The following is a 21135-nucleotide window of genomic DNA, read 5'->3' on the forward strand; positions in this document are numbered from 1 at the left end:
TCCCTCGCCTCGGAGAGCTCACAACCACAAGAAAGTCTTGGCCTTCGAATCAATATCAAGGTGAGTCGTTCTAGGGTGACCACCGGAGGTCTAACCCAAGAAGGGTTGGCAAATTCCCCGTCGGGGCCAGAGGCAGGAAAAAATTTCCCCTGGGCCCCCCGAAGTGTATCAGTGTACTAAAATTTCTATATTTGAAGACCAATAGGCCCAATAGCTTAGTTGCTAAAGCATAAATATTTAAACCTCCACCCTAGTTTCTCACGTCCCCTCGTCCTTCCATTCAATGTCGTTTTCACCTCTCGGCTCCACAAGTTTTTTTTTGCATCACGGTCGTCATAGGGCAGGCCCGTCACATGCTCATCACCACAACAGTAACTGCCTCCACGCCGTCACGTGTCGACCACCACCGACACCCTTGGCTCCGTGTGGCTGTCACCACAGCAGCTGCCCCCGCTGCCCTTGTCTTTGTGTTGTGGCCTTGTCGTCCACCCACGAGGCCCTAGTCGGGGTCGGGGGCCCACTGAGGTTAGGGTTTTCTTGACTAATCTGCCCCCAAGCAACACACTCCAACCTTCGATACGACTCACTCTATCAAACGATCCCCAAGGAATAAGCATAATATCCACTATAGTTACCTCGTACGTATCCTTGGGGAGTTTGGGAAGAGATCGCATGAACTTCTCCCAAGCTATCCACAACTAAATCGGATGCTCACAAGTGATATCTATCTAGATAGGAGGAATCCTCCTAGAGTAAAAGACTCCATGTGATGTTGATCTTCAAGTGCTCAACAAAAATCTACCATCTCAACTTCTCCAAATCCTCAAAACCAAACTCACAAGCAAGATTTGATACAAGTCTCAAGGTGGGAGAGATGATAATGTCCTATAGAGTAGTTTAGGAGGAGGTGAAAGACAACCCCTCAGAGTAGGGAAGGGGTAATTAAATACTTACTCCCATATAAAACTAGTAGTTACTCACCGACTCAAATAATCTTGATTTACACCTAAATTCTATATTCATACCTAGCTACATTTTGGATTTAACTAGCATTACTCTATAGTTCCATGAAACTAGATCACTATTCCTACGATCAAACTATTACCGATCAAAATAGACAATTAAATAAAAATGAGATTCCCAACTTTTAAAGTTTTTCAAAAGTTATGCCCTATTACAACCTTCTTAGGGTGTATTTATATCTCTACCAAGTGGTGATTATAGGGTTACATCTTTGATTACAAGTTGCTCCCATTGACAAAAACATTTCTAGAGATACAAGAGAGATTTTACATAGGTATAGACTTACTTGGACCAATGACACTAACACCATGCCTATTGGACCCCTCGATGGGTTGCCACTCTCCTCAGGCACCCAAGTCCGTCTTGTTAGAGGTTCATTCGGCGGGAAGTTCTCATGGTGAAGACTCTTCTAGCTGAAGGCTTTCTCCGTTGAACGTGTACTGAACAACTAGCTAGGCTGGTCTTTTCCAGTCGAAGGTCTCCCTTTGGTGATGGCTTGACCCGGCGAAGGCCATCTGGCCCAAAGGCCTAGTGAGCCCTTTAATTCTTCGGTCTAGTCTAGTTGAGGCCTTTAGCATGCCATTACGTAGCCTACAAACACAAGCCACCCTTAAATGTACCCTACTATGCAATGCTATACTTGGATTGGATAAGATAATCATGGATGAAATATATGATACTTATCAAAAGTAAAATCATATTTTCAAAAGAGCATTGCCATCGATGATCTAAAACGCCAATGCACCAAGCTATCCTGATTCCGTACAAAGAGTCCATTGCTTTAAGCTTGTTGTTTCATACCAATCATGTAATCACTTAAAATACTATCCTCCTTTAACAAGGAGAAATAACAAAACCATTCAAACTGAGAAACTATTCCTGGCCAGCCAATCCGTGTTGAACCCCTATGCATGAACTATCACCCGGAAGAATTATTGGTAATCATGAAGTCAGTGGCTAGCTAGCTGTCCTGGAACAGTGGTTACGCATCTAATCCGAAACATTATGGAGCGTATGTTGGAGACCAGCGGTGTCAGTCTATACACTGACACCACGGATCATGACTAAACAAACATGTTCAACGCAGCAAAAAAAAAATACACAACACAAAGCATCGAGACGATAACTCAACCAGTCTCTCCAACAAAAAGCGATGAAATAAACAAAGAAAGCAAAAGAAAGGGCCAAAGAAAAAAAAATTCCTCTTGGCTAGCTCCAACATTATGAGCCTGATGAATGATACGGCGATACACCCATACGCCACGGGAGCGAGGAGGTGGGCCCACCGCGTGAATCACTCCACGCTGGATACGGGGCCCGTCTCTCTCTGGGTAGGCGCATGTGTTGTGCAACGCTGGAGCTGGAGCCATGGCATGGCCCGCGCCGTATCTCCAGTGGAGCGGGCTGGGTGTCCGGCCAGGGACGGGGACGGCCGCAGCCAGCAGGTTTCCTGGACCATCGAGCAGCGGACGGCCGCGATCGCGTGCTCTCTCGCTCGGCTCGCCCGGTCAGGCGCAGGAGCGGCGCGGGTTCCGGGTTCGGCGGCATGGCCACCGTCCCCTGCTGCCGCGAGGGCCGGCGGGGGCACTGTGCTGCCGTGCTGCGGATGCCGGGGCGGGGGTCCGTGTAGCGGTGGCAGGACCGCCTCCTTTTGCCGCTGCCATGCAAGGGCGGGAAATCCTCTCTCTTCTGATAGAAGTTCGGGGAAATGGCTGGCCAGTTTGCGAGGGATTACTACTAGTGGAGACTGGAATCTCGTCGGAGGAGAGCGAGGGGTTTCACCGAGGAGGAAATGGTAGTGCACACGTGGGAAAAATCTCAGTAGACAACGGTGTAAATGCCACTAGGATTAGATTTGGAGCTTCGGAATTAAAACATATGGAATTTTGTACTTTAATATGAGAGGAAATCATTAACTGCCCGTGTATTTGTATCAACTGAATGGTATAGTATTTGTAGGCTTCATTCTGATATCCAATTAACATTTCTTGCACAAAATGGACTTTACACGTTTAGGGGACCCAGGGCAGGTATTCCTTCTATTTTTATTTTACCAGAAGTATACTAGCATTAGTTTTTAACTACTTATAATCAATGGTGTATCACAATTCAGAACTCTAAACTCAAAAAAATAGATTCAACTGCGTGTTTTTTATGTTAAACATAGACACACTAAGGCCGTGTTTTTTGCCAGATTTTCTCTTTTGCGCGCATGTTTTCTAAACAGCTAAACTTGACATGTTATATATATATATATAATTATGTTTTAAAATTTATAGTAGTATTGATTATCATAAAAATTAGAAAATCTCTCGTCTTTATCCTCTAATTTGTCTTCCCAAAAGAAATCAGCCTTCCATACAACATTCTGTTGTAACTGAAACCCCCATCTCTCCAAATGAAAAAGCCTGCTGCCGTGAATGACAGCAGGATGGACAAGGGAAAAAAACACAATCACACCAAAGAACAACACAAGGAGGAAACCAGAACATACAGACAACACTAGCAACTGGCTCCCCCAGGCCAGGCTCCTCTCCTACCGTTCAGTTAGCAGAATTAACAAATGTGATTGCCAAGTTAAACAATGTGATTAGCTAAGACCCAGTTGTATTGTTGTTGCAAGCAATACTGGAGTACTAGCAGACACAAAGCCCCAACTAAAGTATTCCGAATTCACAAGCCGTCAAGCACGCACTGTGCCATTACCCCCATAGTATGCCATAAGTACTACTACCACGTCTTCTCTCTTCCTCCCCTCCTCTCTTCTCCAGTTTCTTCCACCCTGCGCACCCCGCTCCCTTCGTCTCTCCCCACCCTGAGGACGAACCAAAACCGTCGTGTCTCTGGGGGACCCACACCCCCCTGTCGCATGCGCGCTGGGTCGTAGCCTCGGCCGCCGGCGATCGCCGGAGTTGGGGAGCGCGGCGGCGGTTCCGCGCTCGCCGGAGGGAGGGGGAGGATGGCGGCGGGCGGGAAGGGGTGGGTGGAGAGGGCCCGGCGCGGGGTGAAGACGGTGTGGTTCATGGTGGCCATGGTGGCGTCGCTGCTGATGGCGTCGGCGCCGGCGCTGGTGGCCGCCGGCGACGTGGCCGTGGCGCTTTGCCTGGAGGTGCGGCTCGGGTGCCTCCGCTGCCACGGCCTGCGCGGCCACCTCGAGCGTTACGGCTTCCGGAGCTCGCTCGTGGATATACCGCTCGTCTCCATCGTTCGATCCATCGTCATTACCTGTAAGCAGCGACTAGCCCCCTTATTGTTAGTGTTCTAATGCGCTCTCAGGTGTCGTAAGTGCCAACTCGAGGATCTGGGGGGGATCTGTTCGTATAAGTTCGATTTCTTTTCGTCTTCTGAGAATTTTTGTTTTGGTTATGCAATGTACTGCGTTCTTTTTAAATATTCTAATCTCACTGTATTTTGGGATATCAGGGTATTTTCTTCAGATTATTTTTTTTTGCGAAGATTTGTCCATCTGAAAGCTACAGTCTACATCTGTGCTTGTCTTCATATCTTTAGACGAAAGGACGCGAAATCTTGAAAAAAAAACCTGCCTATTTCTGAAGCTACTAATTTGAGCTTATATATGTTGCTTGCCATCCTTTTTTCACATTCCATATTCAAATTCAGTTAAATTCCGCCATTTGGTTTGCTGAATTACTTAGACTGGAGGGGTTAATTTGGGGCAGTTTGAAGTGCGCGCCAACAAATTTCGCTATCGGATTTTGGAAGAAAAACTACCGGATACGATTAACAAATCCGATGTGCTCGTGCAGGTGTATACCTCATGTCTGATGCTTCTGGTCTCTCCCATGGCCCGTACCTTGGAACAGCTAGTTGCTGCTCCTTGGCTTCTCTGCTCATCTTGTTGATTAAGGTCAGCGTTTACAGTCCGGCACAGGAGATTGGGCCTGAGCTCTCGCCGTCATTGGCGGATCACAAGCTCAGTCTCAAGAGGTTATCGGGAATGCCGGTGCTTTTCCTCTCTTCCTTGGTCTTTGCTCTTGGCCATGTTGTTGTCGCTTATAGGACAAGCTGCAGGGCTCGGCGGAAGCTACTTATCCATGGCATTGACCCTGAATCGGTATGGCTTGAATCTCATTAAGTGATCAATTGTAGAATCTGGGCCATGTTTTTCCCTATTTTTCTTGTATCGTTTACTATTGTCTTCTGCGATATTTGAATGTTTCATGGTTAACTCTACTGCTTTTCAGATTCTGGCATACAAGAGTGCATGCACTGGATGCTACAAGGCTCCTCGTTCCCCCACGCCATACAGTGGAAAACTTTATTCAAGGAGTGACAGTGAGACAAAGAGGAAGTCTGTTTCTCAGGATGATAGGGATATTCCAATCAGTTTTCTTGCAGATGGTGATAGCATGTTCATTGCTTGCCAGGGGATCACTGTGCATTACAAACTTTCTGATCCATCAAGCTGCATATCTGTAGCTACGGATAATTTTCCAGAAATCCATCATGATGTTATATCATCAAGCATTTCTCCTAGAAGACAGAGACACGATAGCCCACCATCAGCTTCCACCAATACCCGTCGTCTTTTGAATAGGAGCTTCAGCCATCAGTACCATCAAACATCATTATATGCACCATTGTTGGTAGATCCAGTGACCTCTCCAACTTTGTCATACGACATCCCTGTTCTGCCTGTTGATGATGGTAATGCTGATATATGTTTGAAACATATGGGATTTGATCTTGAGGCTGGAGAGCAGGGGAAATTCGCTGTTGTTTTGGTGCATGGGTTTGGAGGTGGGGTGTTCTCGTGGAGACACGTTACAAATTTGCTTTCTCGTCAAGTGGGTTGTACTGTGCTGGCCTTTGATCGCCCTGGATGGGGGTTAACATCTCGACCTCGCAGAAAGGATTGGGAAGACAAGAATCTACCAAATCCATATGAGCTTGGATCACAGGTGATTCTTCTTATCATATACTACCAGATTATGCCCTCTCCAATAGCAGCAAGTGCAGCAAGAACTTGTCCTGATATTCGTCGCACTAGCTACTAGATATGTTGCAATACCTCATACCTGTTCAAAGGACTTTGTCATAAGCATGACTGTCTGAATATAAATAGTTAAATACGCTACTTCATGTGTTTTCATTTAGAACAATAATTTTCTTTGGAATGATATCTTTTCTGTACCATGTTTCTCTGATAACTGCTTTCCTATTACAAATTTAGTTAAGTACTATTAACTGAAGTGCTCTTTATTTTTTAGTTTCCCTTAGATACAGCCTATCTTACACATATTCTATATGAGTAACATCATATTAGCGAGTATATCCAATTATGGTTGCAAAACATTTTCCTGCAGCATTAACGCTATATCTCAACGTGGTACTTGCAACACTCAGAACCTGTTTAAGAACACTTTGTATGCCCTTCTGCAGGTTGATCTTCTTATTTCGTTTTGCTTGGACATGGGCTTAAACTCTGTGGTTTTAGTTGGTCATGACGATGGGGGCTTGCTTGCCCTAAAAGCTGCAGAAAAGTTACGAGCATCTGGAGATTCAAGAAAGGTAACTGGCTTGTGACATTCTGTTCATTTTGGTATTATATGAACCTTGGTAGCTCATCGGATTGTTTGACTGAATAAAATTTTATCATTCTTGTTATCTTGTAACAATCATTTTAAGTGTTCTTTTACATTTTAAGTGTTCTTTCTGTGTTGTTCCCAGGTTGAAGTGAAGGGAGTTGTGCTTATAGGTGTAAGCTTATCAAGAGAAGTCATTCCTGCATTTGCTCGTATACTCTTACATACCCCTCTAAGGAAAAAGCACATGGTACGGCCACTGCTACGTACTGAGATCACTCAGGTGATCAATCGGAGGGCATGGTTTGATGCCACCAAGTTAACAACAGATGTTCTGAACCTCTACAAGGTAAACATTTTTCTTAATTAGTACACCCTTTTAGTGTTTTGTCAAACCATTGGGAGCTCTAGGAAGAGTTTGATCTCAAAGTACGTTAGGAGAATCATATGAACTGCAAATAATCTATTTATCATCTCACCACACATTGTTTTATGTAAGGAAAAGTGAAACCTGTCTTGCATGTTGCTAGTCATCTATTATCTTCCTATTCCTCCATGCTAAGGAAGTAAATGTTACAACATGCATGCTTTCTTTTATTCTGTGGACATGAACTATGACTGACTTAGTGACTTGAAATGGACTTTTGCATCTAGGCTCCACTGTTTGTTGAAGGTTGGGATGAAGCACTTCATGAAGTAGGGCGTCTTTCTTTTTCGACTGTCCTAACATCAAAAAGAGCAGCAGATTTACTAAGATCAGTGGAAGACCTCCCTGTTCTGGTTGTAGCAGGTTCTGAGGATGCTCTTGTTTCTCCGAAGTCAGCGCAAGCAATGGCTTCAAGACTAGTAAATTCTGTAAGCAATCTGCCTTAAGTCTGTCTGCGTCAGCATAGTGAATCTGCTTCCAAAGTGGACACTTGCATGATAGTCTATATTTCTTTACTGTTAATTGTGCCAATGAATTCTTGTTCTTTTGCAGAGGCTGATAACAATATCAAATTGTGGGCATTTGCCTCATGAGGAGTGTCCGAAGGCATTGCTTTCAGCTCTTTCCCCGTTCATATCAGGACTGGTGTCATCACAGGATTCATTGCAAAGATTGTAGCATAGTACTCCTCGTTTTGCATTTTCCCCTGTTCTTCTGTCCTCTACACTGAGTAGACCCCTCTAGTTGGTGTGAGTTCTGTGAGCCATTGTAGTGCAGTAGCGGAGCCTGACCCAAAATCTCAAGGGTTCCTAGAGCTCCTCTAATTTTTGGTCACATGTAATGATGCCTCCAAATGATTTCAATTAAGCAAGTTGAATCTGTACAGCACATACTTGCTGTGTTTTAGTTCATCTCCACTCCAGCTCCAGTTGCCATATAGTAGTATCAGCTAACTAGAAAGCACCGAGGTTAATGGCTAAGTTTCAGATGTGCAAATTTTGGACGAAATCTGTACAGCTGTGGTGCCTAGCAAGTGTTTACTATTATTTCATACTAGACCATTTACCGGAGATGGCGTACCTCTGTCCTTTGTGTATCTGTGACAGCATTGGCTGCAGCTACCTGGGTGTGTTTTCCAGTATCTTTTGAAAGAACATAATCTGGATGTTTTTGTTGGTTTTTGGTCTATGAACTTATCTGTCATTGCCCCATTCGGTGCAGACACTATACTACAGTACCATGCCAACATTTTCCTGCATGAGCATGATGAACACAGATGCACAGTTGATCTAAGGTGAGGCGTGTAAATAATGATGTCCCATAGAGAAGCCACCTCACATGGCTTGTTCCTCTTTCTTTCTTTCTTTCTTTCTTTCTTTGCAGAGACAGACAGACATACCTACAACATCAACCAATATGGAGGAACTATTGGACTACATATGGGAGCGTAAATTACAACATCAACCAATATGTAGAAGGAACTATTGGACTACACATGGCAGCATAAATTGTAGATGTGCTACAACACTAGCCTTTCCAGTCAATTTTGGTTCATTCATAAGCTATATCTAAACACGCGTTCCATTAGGATATAAAGAGCTTGAATTATAAGCCGTGTAAGTGCACGATAATCAGTATAAACATGCTACCTCCGTTTTAAAATATAGTCATTTATATATTATTTAGCATAGACTATGTCATCTTTAGAGTTATAAAAAGAAAAAAAAAACAAATGACATATTTATAAATGAAAAAAATAATTTACGAATAAAAGTTTTATATACATGTTCATAATGATCTAAAATCCAAACTAGAAAATAAACTTTAACAAAAAACCTTAAAATTAATTCTAAATTTAAGGTTAAAAATTTTAAATTTAGGTTATAAGCATAACCCAAAGCCAAAAGACGGGGTGTTGGAAATGTCAAAAGTTTCTTTTTAGCCACTTCAGTGATCTTTTTTTTTTAATTTTGAATTGATTAGATTATCTTTTTTAAACATTTGATTGACTCTAGATTCGTTGGAATGATTGAAATTATGAAAATCAGTGCCAAAACATTTATATTATGATACAAAATTTAAATCATATAAATAATTATATTTTAGAATGGATGGAGCAGCAACGTAGATTGTGTCAGGGTACCAATTTTTGAAAGGTGAGTTGAACATGAATGATATGACTAGGGGTGGATATGGACCACGTTAATTACCAACTAACAAAATATAAATACAAAGGTTGTGTCTAAAATAAGGTAGATTGAATATTTTATAGATTTTTGAGCTAATATTTTTTAGAGTTATTAGGGTTATAAAAGGACACAAACAATTCGCTCATTATACGACTGCTCTAACTATATCACTGCGACAAAAATCTCATCTAACCTCACATCATTGGCCATGGATGGAATTTGCTCCAGCTGCTAGCGCGACGTGCAACATCGCCGTTCATCTCCTCCTGTCCTGGATGTCCTTGTACCGGTGCAGCTCCACATCGAACAACTCCGCCGTAAACTCCTCTGCCACACGGATCTCCGGCTACGGCGATACCCGCGTCCAGGGCCTCCAGGCGGAGGAATGTGTCAGCGGTGCGGTCCAAGGAGCAAACGGTAACGATTAGGGCTTGCTTGGAGGCCCAGTTCTTGGCCCAATTCGGATGTAGAATATATATAGAAAAAAGTCCAGCTCCCTCGAGTTAACATTGAGTCTGTTATTCGTCTCTTAACCGGAATACCAGAAATATATACCCTTAAACTTGTATAAACCGCTGAAAATTGTCTTATTTTTAAACTGGTTTTAATGATGTGACATCTAATGGGTCCCACATGTCAGATTTTTTTATTCTTTTCTCTTCCCTTATTTTCTTTCTCTCTCTCCATTCCTCTCCTCTCTCTTTCTTTCGACGACGATGACGGTGTTGACGAGGCCCTCGCCGGAGTGGCGCTGTGCAGCTGCAGCTTGTGGTGGGTGAGCCACGAGAGCATGGAAGACAGACCGGTGCACCTGACCAGGGCTGGACTCCATCTCCCTCTCGAGGACGGAGAGGCTCGCCGCACCGGCGGCACGCGCGTTCTCAGAGGCCTTGACACGGCACCATCCCTCCCGGAGCTCGGGGGCGGCGGCACCGCGAGCAGCTCCGTGACGTCGTTGTAGCCGTCGGCCTCCCGGTCGACGTCGATGTACACGAGGAACCCCGACCTCCCGCTCTCGTCCACGTGGTGTTAGAAATATCTAATGTAAATGCTGCTGCACGTGACTGAGATTCGATAGTTTCTTTAGATAGAAAGATAGGATCATTATCCCATGTAATTAGGAGATAACAAACGACCGGTTAATCACGTGTATATATATGTAAATGAGACGCGATTCTGCTGTTGGCGGAGAACCTGTGTCGAGCACTTGGAGTGCGCACTGTATCAGTCCGGCAAGAAAACGAAGAACAGAAGCGAAATGTGAAATAGAGAAAGAAGACGATATATTTTGTGGGGGCGATTTTCTGGGATTTTCATTCAATTGAAATGTAAAGCTTACAAACCAGAAAAATGAAAAGGTAATGTACTCTCCTATTTGTACCCAAAAATAGAAAGGAATCCAAAGCCAAAATCGTGCCATCCCATGATCCGGAGTTTCTGGATTAAACACCACGCATACCGCGCCACTAAACTCACGCCCACAACGCACACCTGACGCGGCTGCCAACATCTGCAGCCTGCCACATCTCTATTCTCTAGTGCTTGCAAAACAAACGTCAAACCGGTTTATTCCTCTAGTACATAGTTGCAAATGCCATCGCCTGGAAAGGCTTAACTAACAACCACGGCAAGCGAACCACATCTCGATCGCAGCATGCACAGGTCGCGGCGCCACGCGGGGACGCCGCGTTCATGTGCAGCCTCTGCACCCGCGACGAGGCATTGACGCGTTGTCGCTGCACCCACGTCAGAGACTGCGATGCAACGCGACAGACAAGCCCCCGACGCGAGCCGCCTGGGCGGGCCGCCGCCCACCCGGCCGCTGCCTCGGCCGTCGACGTCTGCGGCTAGCTCGGCCACAAGCCGCTGCCACCTTGGCCGTCGTCGCCCCCGTCCGGCTCCACCACCAGCCCGCCTCACCACTGTCTCCATTGTGCAGCCGCTCCCGCCACAGCCAGGGTGAGAAGAGGAGGAAGAAGTGAGAGAGAGAGATGCATGAGAGCACCGGAGAGAATGGAAAAAGAAAAGATGGAAAGAGAAAAGCAAAACAGTCATAAATTGAGTCAATACTGCTTAGGGATCTTTTTTGAACGGTTTATGTGAGTTTTGGAGTAAACATTTCTGATATTCCGGTTAAGGGATGAAAAATAGACTCGACATTAACTTGAGAGACCTAAAGTGGACTTTTTCCAACATATATATGCATTGGAAAGTTTTACGTCCTGGACTGAAAAAATGATGCTTCATAGCCTTGTGACGGTCCACCAGGCCACCAATCATCCAGCTTCGACGTTCGGCAGTCTGCAGGGGGCCAGATTGAGAGGCCTCCTATGGAACTATGGAAGTGAATCAAGTGATCAGTTGATCACACGCCGATGCGGCCGTGAGCCCATGATCGCCAAGAACCAGAGAAGTCTTTGTGACTGTCAGTTACGAGCACGAGCCTGGAATCCCGGAGGTTAGATATACGATCGAAATTTTCATATTCAATGTATTTCAATTATAATATTTGTTTTGTAATATGATTTTTAATCTTTTTTATTAGAACCTGTAGAGTTTGCTAGCATTTTCCTGTTAGAACTCTTAAAATTTTAATTTATATATTTCTCATAAGTTGTATGAGTATGGTATTTTTCTATGTTGCAATCATCTCCTCGTAATGATTATTATTGGTTAGTGCCTGTGATTTTTTTCTTGCAACGGTTTCCACGTAAAAATTCCGTGTTTCTACTACATGTCTACTTCCTAACAAGAATTTGGATTAGATATTATTTTTTAATATGACTTCTAGCTTATTCAAAACAAGCGAGATTTTCATTATCTTCGAGCTCGATGGGTGTTTAGAATAGTTTAATAGACTGCATGTCTTAAGACAATTTTATCCATACGAGGTTTTTTAGTGACCAATGATTGTCGTGCTACGAGAATTTGTTTCATAGTGGAGATTGATAAGTATATTATCCGAATTTTAGTACATAATGTATTTGGATTATTTTTTCTAATATGACTTCTGGTCTTTTTATTAGGACCTGTAGAGTTTACTAATAAGACCTGTAATCTTTACCTATTATGACTATTAGATTGTTCTTTATTCCTCTTTTAAGCCGTATAGAAAAGGTGCGAAACCTATTGTATTTTTCGATGTTGTAATCATCTTAATAATGGTTATTATCGGTCGTTGTCCGTGGTTTTTTTCGTATAAAAGTTTTTCGTGTTAAACCTGTACCCTCCATGCACTTATTTTATATACGTATTCTTAGCGATCTAAATGTTAAGGTTAGAAAATAGAATACGATAAAAAAATTCTAAAATAAACAGAAATGAAAAGATGCGACTGAAAAACGGTGGCCGGCCTGAGCTCAACATTCTTATGAACCAAACCTTTGTGACACGGCTGCAGTAGACCGTCAGTTCATACTACTACATTTTAGTATCCGCACATCTGTTAAACTCTTTCCAATTTGTATAGCCAATAATGTACACTACTTTTGTTCCGACTAGTCAAATGCCCATATTTTGTAACAGATAAAAGAAACAAAATTACCATAACATAATCTAAAATAAATAAAAGTGCATTTCATTATATTTATGCTATAGAGAGAATACCCACTCAATTCAATTTTATTATATGTGGCTATTAATTTAGATTTAATTGTTATGTGATATTAACATGTTCAAATGGGCAATATATAATTCTTTTGATAGGAGTAGGGGGTGGGTGGCATTCACTGCCACTACCATTAGAGTAGCATCCCCATCTTTTCGCTTCTTTGGAGTTAATTTTAGAGGTTTTTTTCACTGTTATTTACTTTTTACGTTGGCTTTAAGATCACCAAAAATACATAAGAATACATAGACAAAAATTTTATTTAAAAATTATTATTCGTTTGTAAATATTCCGTGAAACCGTTTTTAATAGGTATAGAGGATGATTGCACGCGTAAAAAAATAATATACGAAGGTCAAAGTAATAATGTGAAGCACTGAAACTTTCTTTGGACTTTACTTTCAAAAATTAGTAAGGCGCAAAACTTTACAAGCCTTCAGAACAACTTCCATCTAAAACAAAAACGATAGCTTCCAAACTGCCTTACAACAATTTGAAATGATTACGCTTATACAGTTATGAATAAGGACGTTACCCAAATCCACAAATCACCATATCTTCACGGGGGAGTAAGTAGGAGTAATTTCCAGCTATTCCTTGGCAACCGATCGACTGCGTCAAATGGCTAATTCTACCTCCCTTTCTTGGAATTCTACAGCAATGAAGCATAAAAACAAAACTAGTTTTACTAGCTCTTGCGTTTCGTCTTCTCTGCATCCCAGTCATCGCTGACAAGGACGAGATGATCACCATCTCTGATGAGCTCCACCTCATCGACCTCAGCACCTTCCACTGTCAGAACCTTGGTAGGCGCGAAGTCGAACTTCTTCGCGCCTAGCTCAAGAAGCATGTCCAGCGTCTGAGGCAGGAGCACGAGCTTCCCAGCAGTGTTCCCTTTCTCGGGGCAGCTGATCGTCACCCTGATGACGGAGTTCCGGCTGCCGCTCGGTGAGCCTGCCGTCGGGAGGCCCGTCGGGATCGGGTGGTCGGTCTCCCGCTGCGCCTGCGACGACGAGATGACGCCGAAGAGGGAGTTCTGGAAGGTGACCCTCTTCCTGCGGAGCTTCTCGGGAAGGACTCGGCTGGGCAGATCGGCGGCGTCCTCGTGGATCATGTTTTTCATCGCGGGCTCGCTGTTGAACCTCCCGATCAGCGGAGGCGCCGCCTTGGCGGTGGAGCCTGGGGGGACGACGTGATGGTGGCTCGGCGCCTTGCGCGACCTGAACAGGAGCTGGATGTCGTCGTGGCCTTGCTGATCAGCTAGAGCTCTCGGGGTCCAGCCGTTGCCGTCCCGCTTGTCAACGTCGGCTCCGTGTTCCAGCAGGAGCTCGACCATCTGGACGTTCCCGTCGCAGACAGCGCGGTGCAGGGCAGTGGTTCCGTCTCTGCGAGCCCTGTTCACATCCCCCCCGTAGTGGATGATGTCGTTCAGCAGTTCGGCGTTGCTCTCCTCGACAGCGATGCAGGCGTATAGGCCTGTGTCCCCCGACGACAGATCTGCACCGCCTTCGACTAATAGCTGCACGACGGCGGCGTGCTTTTCACACAGAGCCTCCCACAGTGGAACCTTTCCTTCTGAGTCTGGAAAGTGGAAGAGTTCAAGGTATGTCAGAGGAAGGTGTTTGAAATCTGCACAAGACATTTTGCAAGCAAATTGTAAAGCCTCATTAGATTTACATGCGATGCCATGCAGTTTAACTGTTTGAGGCCATGCAGATTGTTAGATTAAGCTGGATCATATATGATCCAGCAGCTCATTTATACTCACAGTTATACATTGCATAGTACTAGCATATTGTTAGGAGTAAAACTGGCATACCCCTGGCATTTGGATCAGCTCCATATTCTAAAAGAAGCCTGACGCATTGCTCATTTCCTTTGGAAGCAGCTATATGCTGTTAATCATGAAAATTGAAAGAGTTAACTTTCTCGCTTAGCAACAGTATATAGAAAATAAATAACACAGATATGTACAATCACTATACTGACCAGTGCTGTATGTCCATCATTATCTGACTCATTTGGATCCAAACCACGCTTAAGAAGTTGATGCAACAAAAAGTCATCTCCTCTAGTTACTGCAAAACAGAGTGTAATTGGCAAATCCAGATGTCCCCGAGCTAGCATGCTCTCTATCTCTTTCACCACGCCTGCCATTACATTGTTGTCCTTCTGCTCTTTAAGGAACTGCATCGGCAAAAAAGTGAATCTTGCTCAAAATATTGCACCACATAAAGGCACAATAAATATCAATGAAATATAAATAAATAAATAAAAACAACCCTTAATCAGACCACAATAGTGAACATCAAGTTTAAATGGATATTGTGAGGCGAGTAAGATAGTCATAGAACAGTCGACATGAATAAGAGTTTTTTTTTCTATCCTTGGGGAAGTAATATGAGGTACCACTTTTTTCTATGTAAAATTTGGTAACTTCTAGTATCTAAAGTACCAAATTTTACATAGAAAACAGTGGTATCTCTTGATACCTTCTCAAGGATAGTAATTGCTCCATGAATAACGCAATTTCACATTTAAGATCATCTAGTGGCTATATTATGAGGGGATACTTGTTTAACTTCAATATTGTTAAACAAGATGATGCAGGTTCCAGTTGCAGGGGGCAGTTACTACAGAGTTAGTTTCAGTGGTTAGGTTACCACTCCGAATATGAAAAACCTTACAAAGGATGCAAATGCGCTGTAAATGTTATAGGGAAGAAAATGATAAAAAAAAAGGCAAACCTGAATAAGATTGTTCATTATGATAGTTCCATCCCCAACATTGGATTGAACAATGCTGAGAAAAGCTGTACGATTCAAACGCAGCAGCTGACACAAGGATCTTGTTCGAACTGTAAATAGCTGAGGTCTATAGCAAAGAACTCCAATTTCTCCAACAACATCTCCTGACTTAGACACTTGTATCACCTGCAGAATTCCAAGGTACCATTTTAAGGACCAATTGATGCACAAGTTTACTTTAAATTAAGTATCAAAGCAACATAAATTTTACCTGTTCTGAGCCATTTTGGTGCTCTACTAACTCCTGCAAAAGTGACTCGAATATAAGAATGATCATTTATATATCTTTAACCAAAACTTGTATCAGTATTGCTAGTTCGATTTCCTTTTCAATTGATGCATAAATATATCAACTTGGAAACAACAAAGTATTTATTAAAGAGTTTTCTTACCACACTACCAGAAACTAAGATGTAGAAGTCAGTGGGCGCTTCGTTCTGCAAAATCACATCCTCCCTAGGTGGAAAGTATTCAGCTTTCATCTCGGAAACCTTACAGCAAAACAACCAGATAAGCATATTCTGGAAGAGTATGCAACATAGAAACACAACTACAGAAAGAATTATAGCCTTACCAGTTGAAAAATCAGATCATTCGAAACTCCTTGAAACAGGTAAACATTTTGAACCAGATGGAAAAACAGATATTGAGAAATGCTAGATTTAATAGCCTTAGGCAGTGAATCAAGGATCTCCTGTTGTTGGAGACCTTCTGAATCTGTCCTGTATTTTAAGCTAATATGTGAAATCATCTGATCTTGCAGCCGAGGTGGTAGTTGATTTCTTACTCCAAAGCTTGTTGCTGCTTGGATTGTATCCCTCTTTCAGTCCAAAACATAACAAAAAGGTACGTGTTAGAATCGAACTATAAAAGCACAGTTAGATGTAAAATATCAAACAACAACCCAATAAGAACAACTCACATATTTTCGTGTACGACTGGTGCCATGGACAACCAAATTGGTCATGTTACCGATCAAATATGCGGTCAGTCCAAGGTTAAAAAGCATGTAGAAAATGTTGAAGACCATCTCCCTTGTGTTTTCCGCATGTAGATCCCCATAGCCCACGGTGGTAAGAGTGGTGATTGACCAATAGACTGATGTTACGTAGCGAATCCATAAGCTCCGTTCATGGAAATCCGCCATGTAATTGCCGATCCATGTAGAAGTTGGGACGGGATACCTATCAGCAAGAAGATAATAGAAGCATGCCGCACAGTGAACAGCGAAAAGTGTGACCTACAATATCAACGATAAGAAGATCGGATGTCATTCCTCAAAAATGTTAAAACATCTTAATTCAAAAAAAAAACAAAAAGTTAAAACATCACAGGGGAATAACAACAAATGCAGTCACTTACGCAAATGAGCTTTGCGCACCGAACCCAGAAGTAATTGAAGTGCCTATCCTTCTCCAATCTAGAAAAGGTGAAGAGGTTTAAGTTTAGTACACAAATTTTAAAAGGTGAAAATGGCACATCCACTAGCCTTAGCAGAATTAAGTCAGGTTCAAACTGAAACGTTGCACCCAAAAACAGAGTATAAATCATAGACACCATCAAACAACATACCGAGAAAAGAGAGAGCTGACTCTGCGGAGACGCCACAAACGAAGCATGTTGAAAAATCCGTACGACCTGAGCTTTGAAGGTAGTATCCTGCGAGCAAATTCTGATGGGATGGTGGAGGCCACATCAAGAACAAGCCATGTGGTACAATAGCGCCAAGCAATCTTCTTTGGGTCATCTTCAAGCATATAGCTCATTTTGTCCAAATAAGCTACAAAGAAGGTCAGAACGATGTCAACCGCGAAGAACGCATTCACGACATTGTCGGCTGTAGCTAGAGCTCCCGTAGGCTTCCGAATAAAGCCAAATTCGAACGGTGAAACCCATGCAGAGTAAACTACAAGGACTATGAGGTAAGTCTCCCAGAATCTGCACAAGTTAGCAAGACGACGTTAGAAACTTAAGAATTACTGATTATTCTGATGTCACTGTTGCAAAGTTAATACTAGAAAAATTACCCTGTTTACAAAAAAAGGTAAAGCAATATATTCCTGTACAATAAAAAGGTAAAGTCTGTAACTCACAGCTAGAAATAACACAGAAACATGCGTGATTATCTCTGAAAGACTGATCCGAAGACAACTGGTCAACTGGATATTTACACAATGTGGGTGCCAAGCTTTTACGATACTAGCAAATACTAATAAATCAAGAAGAGAACACTTGGTAGGCACAAAATACAATTGAATGATATCACAGAATAACTTCAGATTGTGGAAGGATGTCATTGAGGCCAACCAAAAAAAAAGGGTAATCTGAACAATTCGAAAAACCGCTAAGACCAACTAAAATATAAGGTTATTAATCCTTGTCAGCCCAACTGCAAATAATTGCAATAAACAAACCAGAAAAAGTTTTCCATGCGAGTTCCGTGAGCGAGCTCTTGACAACGAAGCATTGCGTAAAAGAAGCGCAAAACGATAGCACTACAAATTCAGGAATGTCAGCGTCAAAATCACGCTTTTCTTGTCTCTCCTTAAGGTAAAAAAAATCGAAGAACTAAAAAAAGCACTCACAAACGATCAAAATAGTCGTATTAAAGGAGATATAACGAGTACTATAAAAAGCAAGAAAAAGACAAATGAATTATTTAGTCGAAGTCAAAGCAGGAACAGTTAAAACCAAAACCTTTATTCATCACCTCCACGAATCAAAATTAATTGCGGCAGCAAATCAGCAGTTAAAACAAGAAAAAAAAATTGAATTTCATAACCAACACATCTATTTCTTGACAACATAACCAGAATTAAAAAATTAAGCAGACGTAGAACGAAACCAATCCAGTGCCAGCCATGAATACAAAACAAGCAGCTCTGCGCTGACCATCACTAAAAATTAAAGCTGTAATGCCAGCATACCAGCAACGGGATGTAAACAAAAGACTACGAAAATAAAATCGAAATAAAGCCGCGCGGCAGCACCGAGAGAGGAGGGCAATCGGCGGTGGGCGGCGGCGGGTGGGCAAACCTGTATCGGCGGTCGTAGGGGGAGATGATGAAGCGGCGGAGCTTGATGCGGCGGTTGCTCCGCGCGCCGAGAGACGGCAGGATGGCGCTGGAGATGCTGTAGTGGCTGCCGTCACGCGACAGCTCCCTTTCGAGCGCCGGGTCCCCGCCGTGACCCCACGGCCCGCACGCGGGCATCCTGCGGCCGTCCCGCGAAAGCTCGCTGGCATCCAGCGCGTCGCCGGCCCCGACACGTCGGCTTCCGCCCCACGGCCCGCACGCCGGCATCCGAGCGGCGCCCCACCCCGCCATTGCGCTCTCGCCCCGGTCACCCTCTCTGTGGAGCGGGTACGTGGACGCCGGCCCACAAATCCCTGACGGCCCTGGAATCGCGGGTCGGATTCCTCCCTTGATTTTTCTCCTTAAACTGCTCCTATTGCACGGGGGACTGGATGAGAAGTTCGGGTGATTCGTTTCGGTTTTTTTTTCTCGGAGTAAGTGGAGGGGAGCCGACGGCGGCTGCGGCTGCGGCGGCGGCGGCGGCGGCGGTGGTGACGACGTGTTGCGGGAGGTGTGAAGACTGAAGAGAGAGAGGAGAGCTCCGGTCGAGCTGTGTCGGGATCACGCGGGACTCGGGTGCTTTTATGGTTGGGGTTCGCGAAGCGGGGGAGGGGGACCTGGGGGCGCGGGGGCAGCAGCCGCGACGGGGATTGGAAAGACGCTTTTGCCCATGCGCGCCTGAGACGCGGCCGAGTCGCAAACCAATTAGAGCAAGTTCAGTAGTATAGCTAACTACTCTATTCAATTAATCTATAGTTAATTTAATAGCTAATTTATATAATAATTACCTATAAAACATTAATACATAGTTTCATATGTCATACACACATTTTGTGCTGGAGTCCGTATGCAGCTGGCTACAAATTAGTAGCTCACATTTCTTCTCTCTCCTCTTTTATCTCTTTAAAATATGCTTACAGCTGGTTTATAATAACCTCCTACTATACCTGCTCTTAGGCCTGCGATTCTAGGATCTGGATCTCACTGACAGGTGGGCCATATAGTCTGTAAAGTCCACCTGTCTATAGGGCTCATCTGTCAATATAGTATGATAGAGGATCTCAATCGACAATTCTATTCTATTCATATGTTTACAATACTAAATATGATAACTTATCATAAACATATCTAATATTATGTTGGTATTGACTAATATTAGATCGGTAGTAGCTGATATACTGGTAGTAGCAACTAGATGCCTGTAATAATCAACGGTACGAGAAAGAAACTCTAAAATATAAATGATATTTTAAAATATTTTAGTTCTAATAAAAAACAAATTGAAAAAATAATAAAAAATAACACAGATAACGAATTGGTTACTGCAAATAAAAAACCATCCCACTATATTCTAGCTTTTTATTTAACTTACAAAGAAAAAATAAGATATAAAAAAATATGGTCATATGGCCCTAGTTATCTGCTTGCCTAATTAAATTAGCATTTTCTTGGGAACTAAGGTTGTCCTGTTCCAAATAGTAATGATGGGACACCGTCGTATAGTTTTCCTAAAGAATTATTTAGCGCAAGTTCACGCGAAAGCTCTTTATTTTTCTTTTTAGCACATAACTTGTTTTATTTCGAAAAGTTTACGCATATAAAGTTTACACCATTAATGTTTATCCATATAAAGTTTACATATTTGACTCTAACTACTCCAATTTGAACCAGGAATTGATTTTTAAGTTAAATCTATATTTTTATATATCTATATTAAAAAACATATGTGTAAAGTTTATAAACTTAACGTTTATACCTATAAAATTTATATGCTTAAAGTTTATACGTGTAAAGTTTATGTTAAGATTTGTACATATTAATTAAATAAGGTGTTTGCTAGGAAAACCTTCTACATGAACATTCGCTAGATAGCATCACCCGCGGCGAACCCCAGGTTAGGCGGGCGGACACATTTTAGGACGACAAGTCGACGATCGATTAGAAATATATGCTAGATGGCTTCGATCTTTCCATCTTTCCTTAAGTTGTACCGGTGCGTAACTATAGACAATACGAAAGGCAAATAGGAACACCACCTAAATAGGAAGCATCTACGTGCCTTATGAATGACTTTAAAGCAGGTATTACTATAATGGTATTCTCAAGATGGCAAATAAGTATAATTGAATCTACCTATGCTCTAAGATATTTACTCAAGTTCCATAATTCTGGTTGTTTTTGATAAGAGTATGGTTAAAATTTTAATTTTAGAACGTTAATTATTAATAACTTTTAAAATATTTAGTTTAAAAATAATATGATAATATGTATAAATAAGTTATAGAGAGTACTTTCATAAGACATATATTTATTTTTCATATATATATTTTTATAGAAAACATAGTCACGTATAGACTAGAAGATATGTCGTTGTCTATAATGATTATCAAATTAGAGGGAGTAAATATGTTAAATTTAAAATAAAGAATAAAAACAATAAAATAACCTTATAGCTAATCTAT

General features: G+C 42.5%; 2 protein-coding genes across 2 annotated transcripts; one reads left to right on the top strand and one right to left on the bottom strand.

Annotated features, from left to right (window-relative positions):
• Positions 1–3654: 3654 nt before the first annotated feature.
• Positions 3655–7907, top strand: LOC102706511. Its single transcript, XM_006644372.3, has 7 exons — positions 3655–4250; positions 4791–5098; positions 5229–5945; positions 6427–6555; positions 6715–6918; positions 7224–7424; positions 7549–7907. Exons 1-7 carry the CDS (start codon positions 3983–3985, stop codon positions 7672–7674), a joined length of 1953 nt encoding a protein of 650 aa, XP_006644435.3. The 5' UTR covers positions 3655–3982; the 3' UTR covers positions 7675–7907.
• A 5267-nt stretch (positions 7908–13174) lies between these two features.
• Positions 13175–19211, bottom strand: LOC102702343 (potassium channel AKT1). Its single transcript, XM_006646085.3, has 11 exons — positions 18636–19211; positions 17172–17537; positions 16962–17019; positions 16522–16839; positions 16174–16419; positions 15992–16090; positions 15811–15843; positions 15540–15725; positions 14782–14979; positions 14612–14687; positions 13175–14373 (listed from the first exon to the last, which is right to left on the bottom strand). The coding sequence occupies exons 1-11, from the start codon at positions 18923–18925 to the stop codon at positions 13481–13483; spliced, it is 2763 nt and encodes a 920-aa protein (XP_006646148.2). The 5' UTR covers positions 18926–19211; the 3' UTR covers positions 13175–13480.
• Positions 19212–21135: the final 1924 nt, after the last annotated feature.

Source organism: Oryza brachyantha, chromosome 1, assembly GCF_000231095.2.
Source record: "Oryza brachyantha chromosome 1, ObraRS2, whole genome shotgun sequence".
NCBI classification, from domain to species: domain Eukaryota; kingdom Viridiplantae; phylum Streptophyta; class Magnoliopsida; order Poales; family Poaceae; genus Oryza; species Oryza brachyantha.

Coding starts and splice junctions, on each gene's coding strand:
- LOC102706511 (XM_006644372.3), top strand. CDS start 3,983: ATGGCGGCGGGCGGGAAGGGGTGGGTGGAGAGGGCCCGGCGCGGGGTG. Junction 5,946..6,426: donor CATATGAGCTTGGATCACAG/GTGATTCTTCTT, acceptor GCCCTTCTGCAG/GTTGATCTTCTTATTTCGTT. Junction 7,425..7,548: donor CTTCAAGACTAGTAAATTCT/GTAAGCAATCTG, acceptor GTTCTTTTGCAG/AGGCTGATAACAATATCAAA.
- LOC102702343 (XM_006646085.3), bottom strand. CDS start 18,925: ATGGCGGGGTGGGGCGCCGCTCGGATGCCGGCGTGCGGGCCGTGGGGC. Junction 16,091..16,173: donor ATGATCTGATTTTTCAACTG/GTAAGGCTATAA, acceptor TTTTGCTGTAAG/GTTTCCGAGATGAAAGCTGA. Junction 14,688..14,781: donor ATGATGGACATACAGCACTG/GTCAGTATAGTG, acceptor CATGATTAACAG/CATATAGCTGCTTCCAAAGG.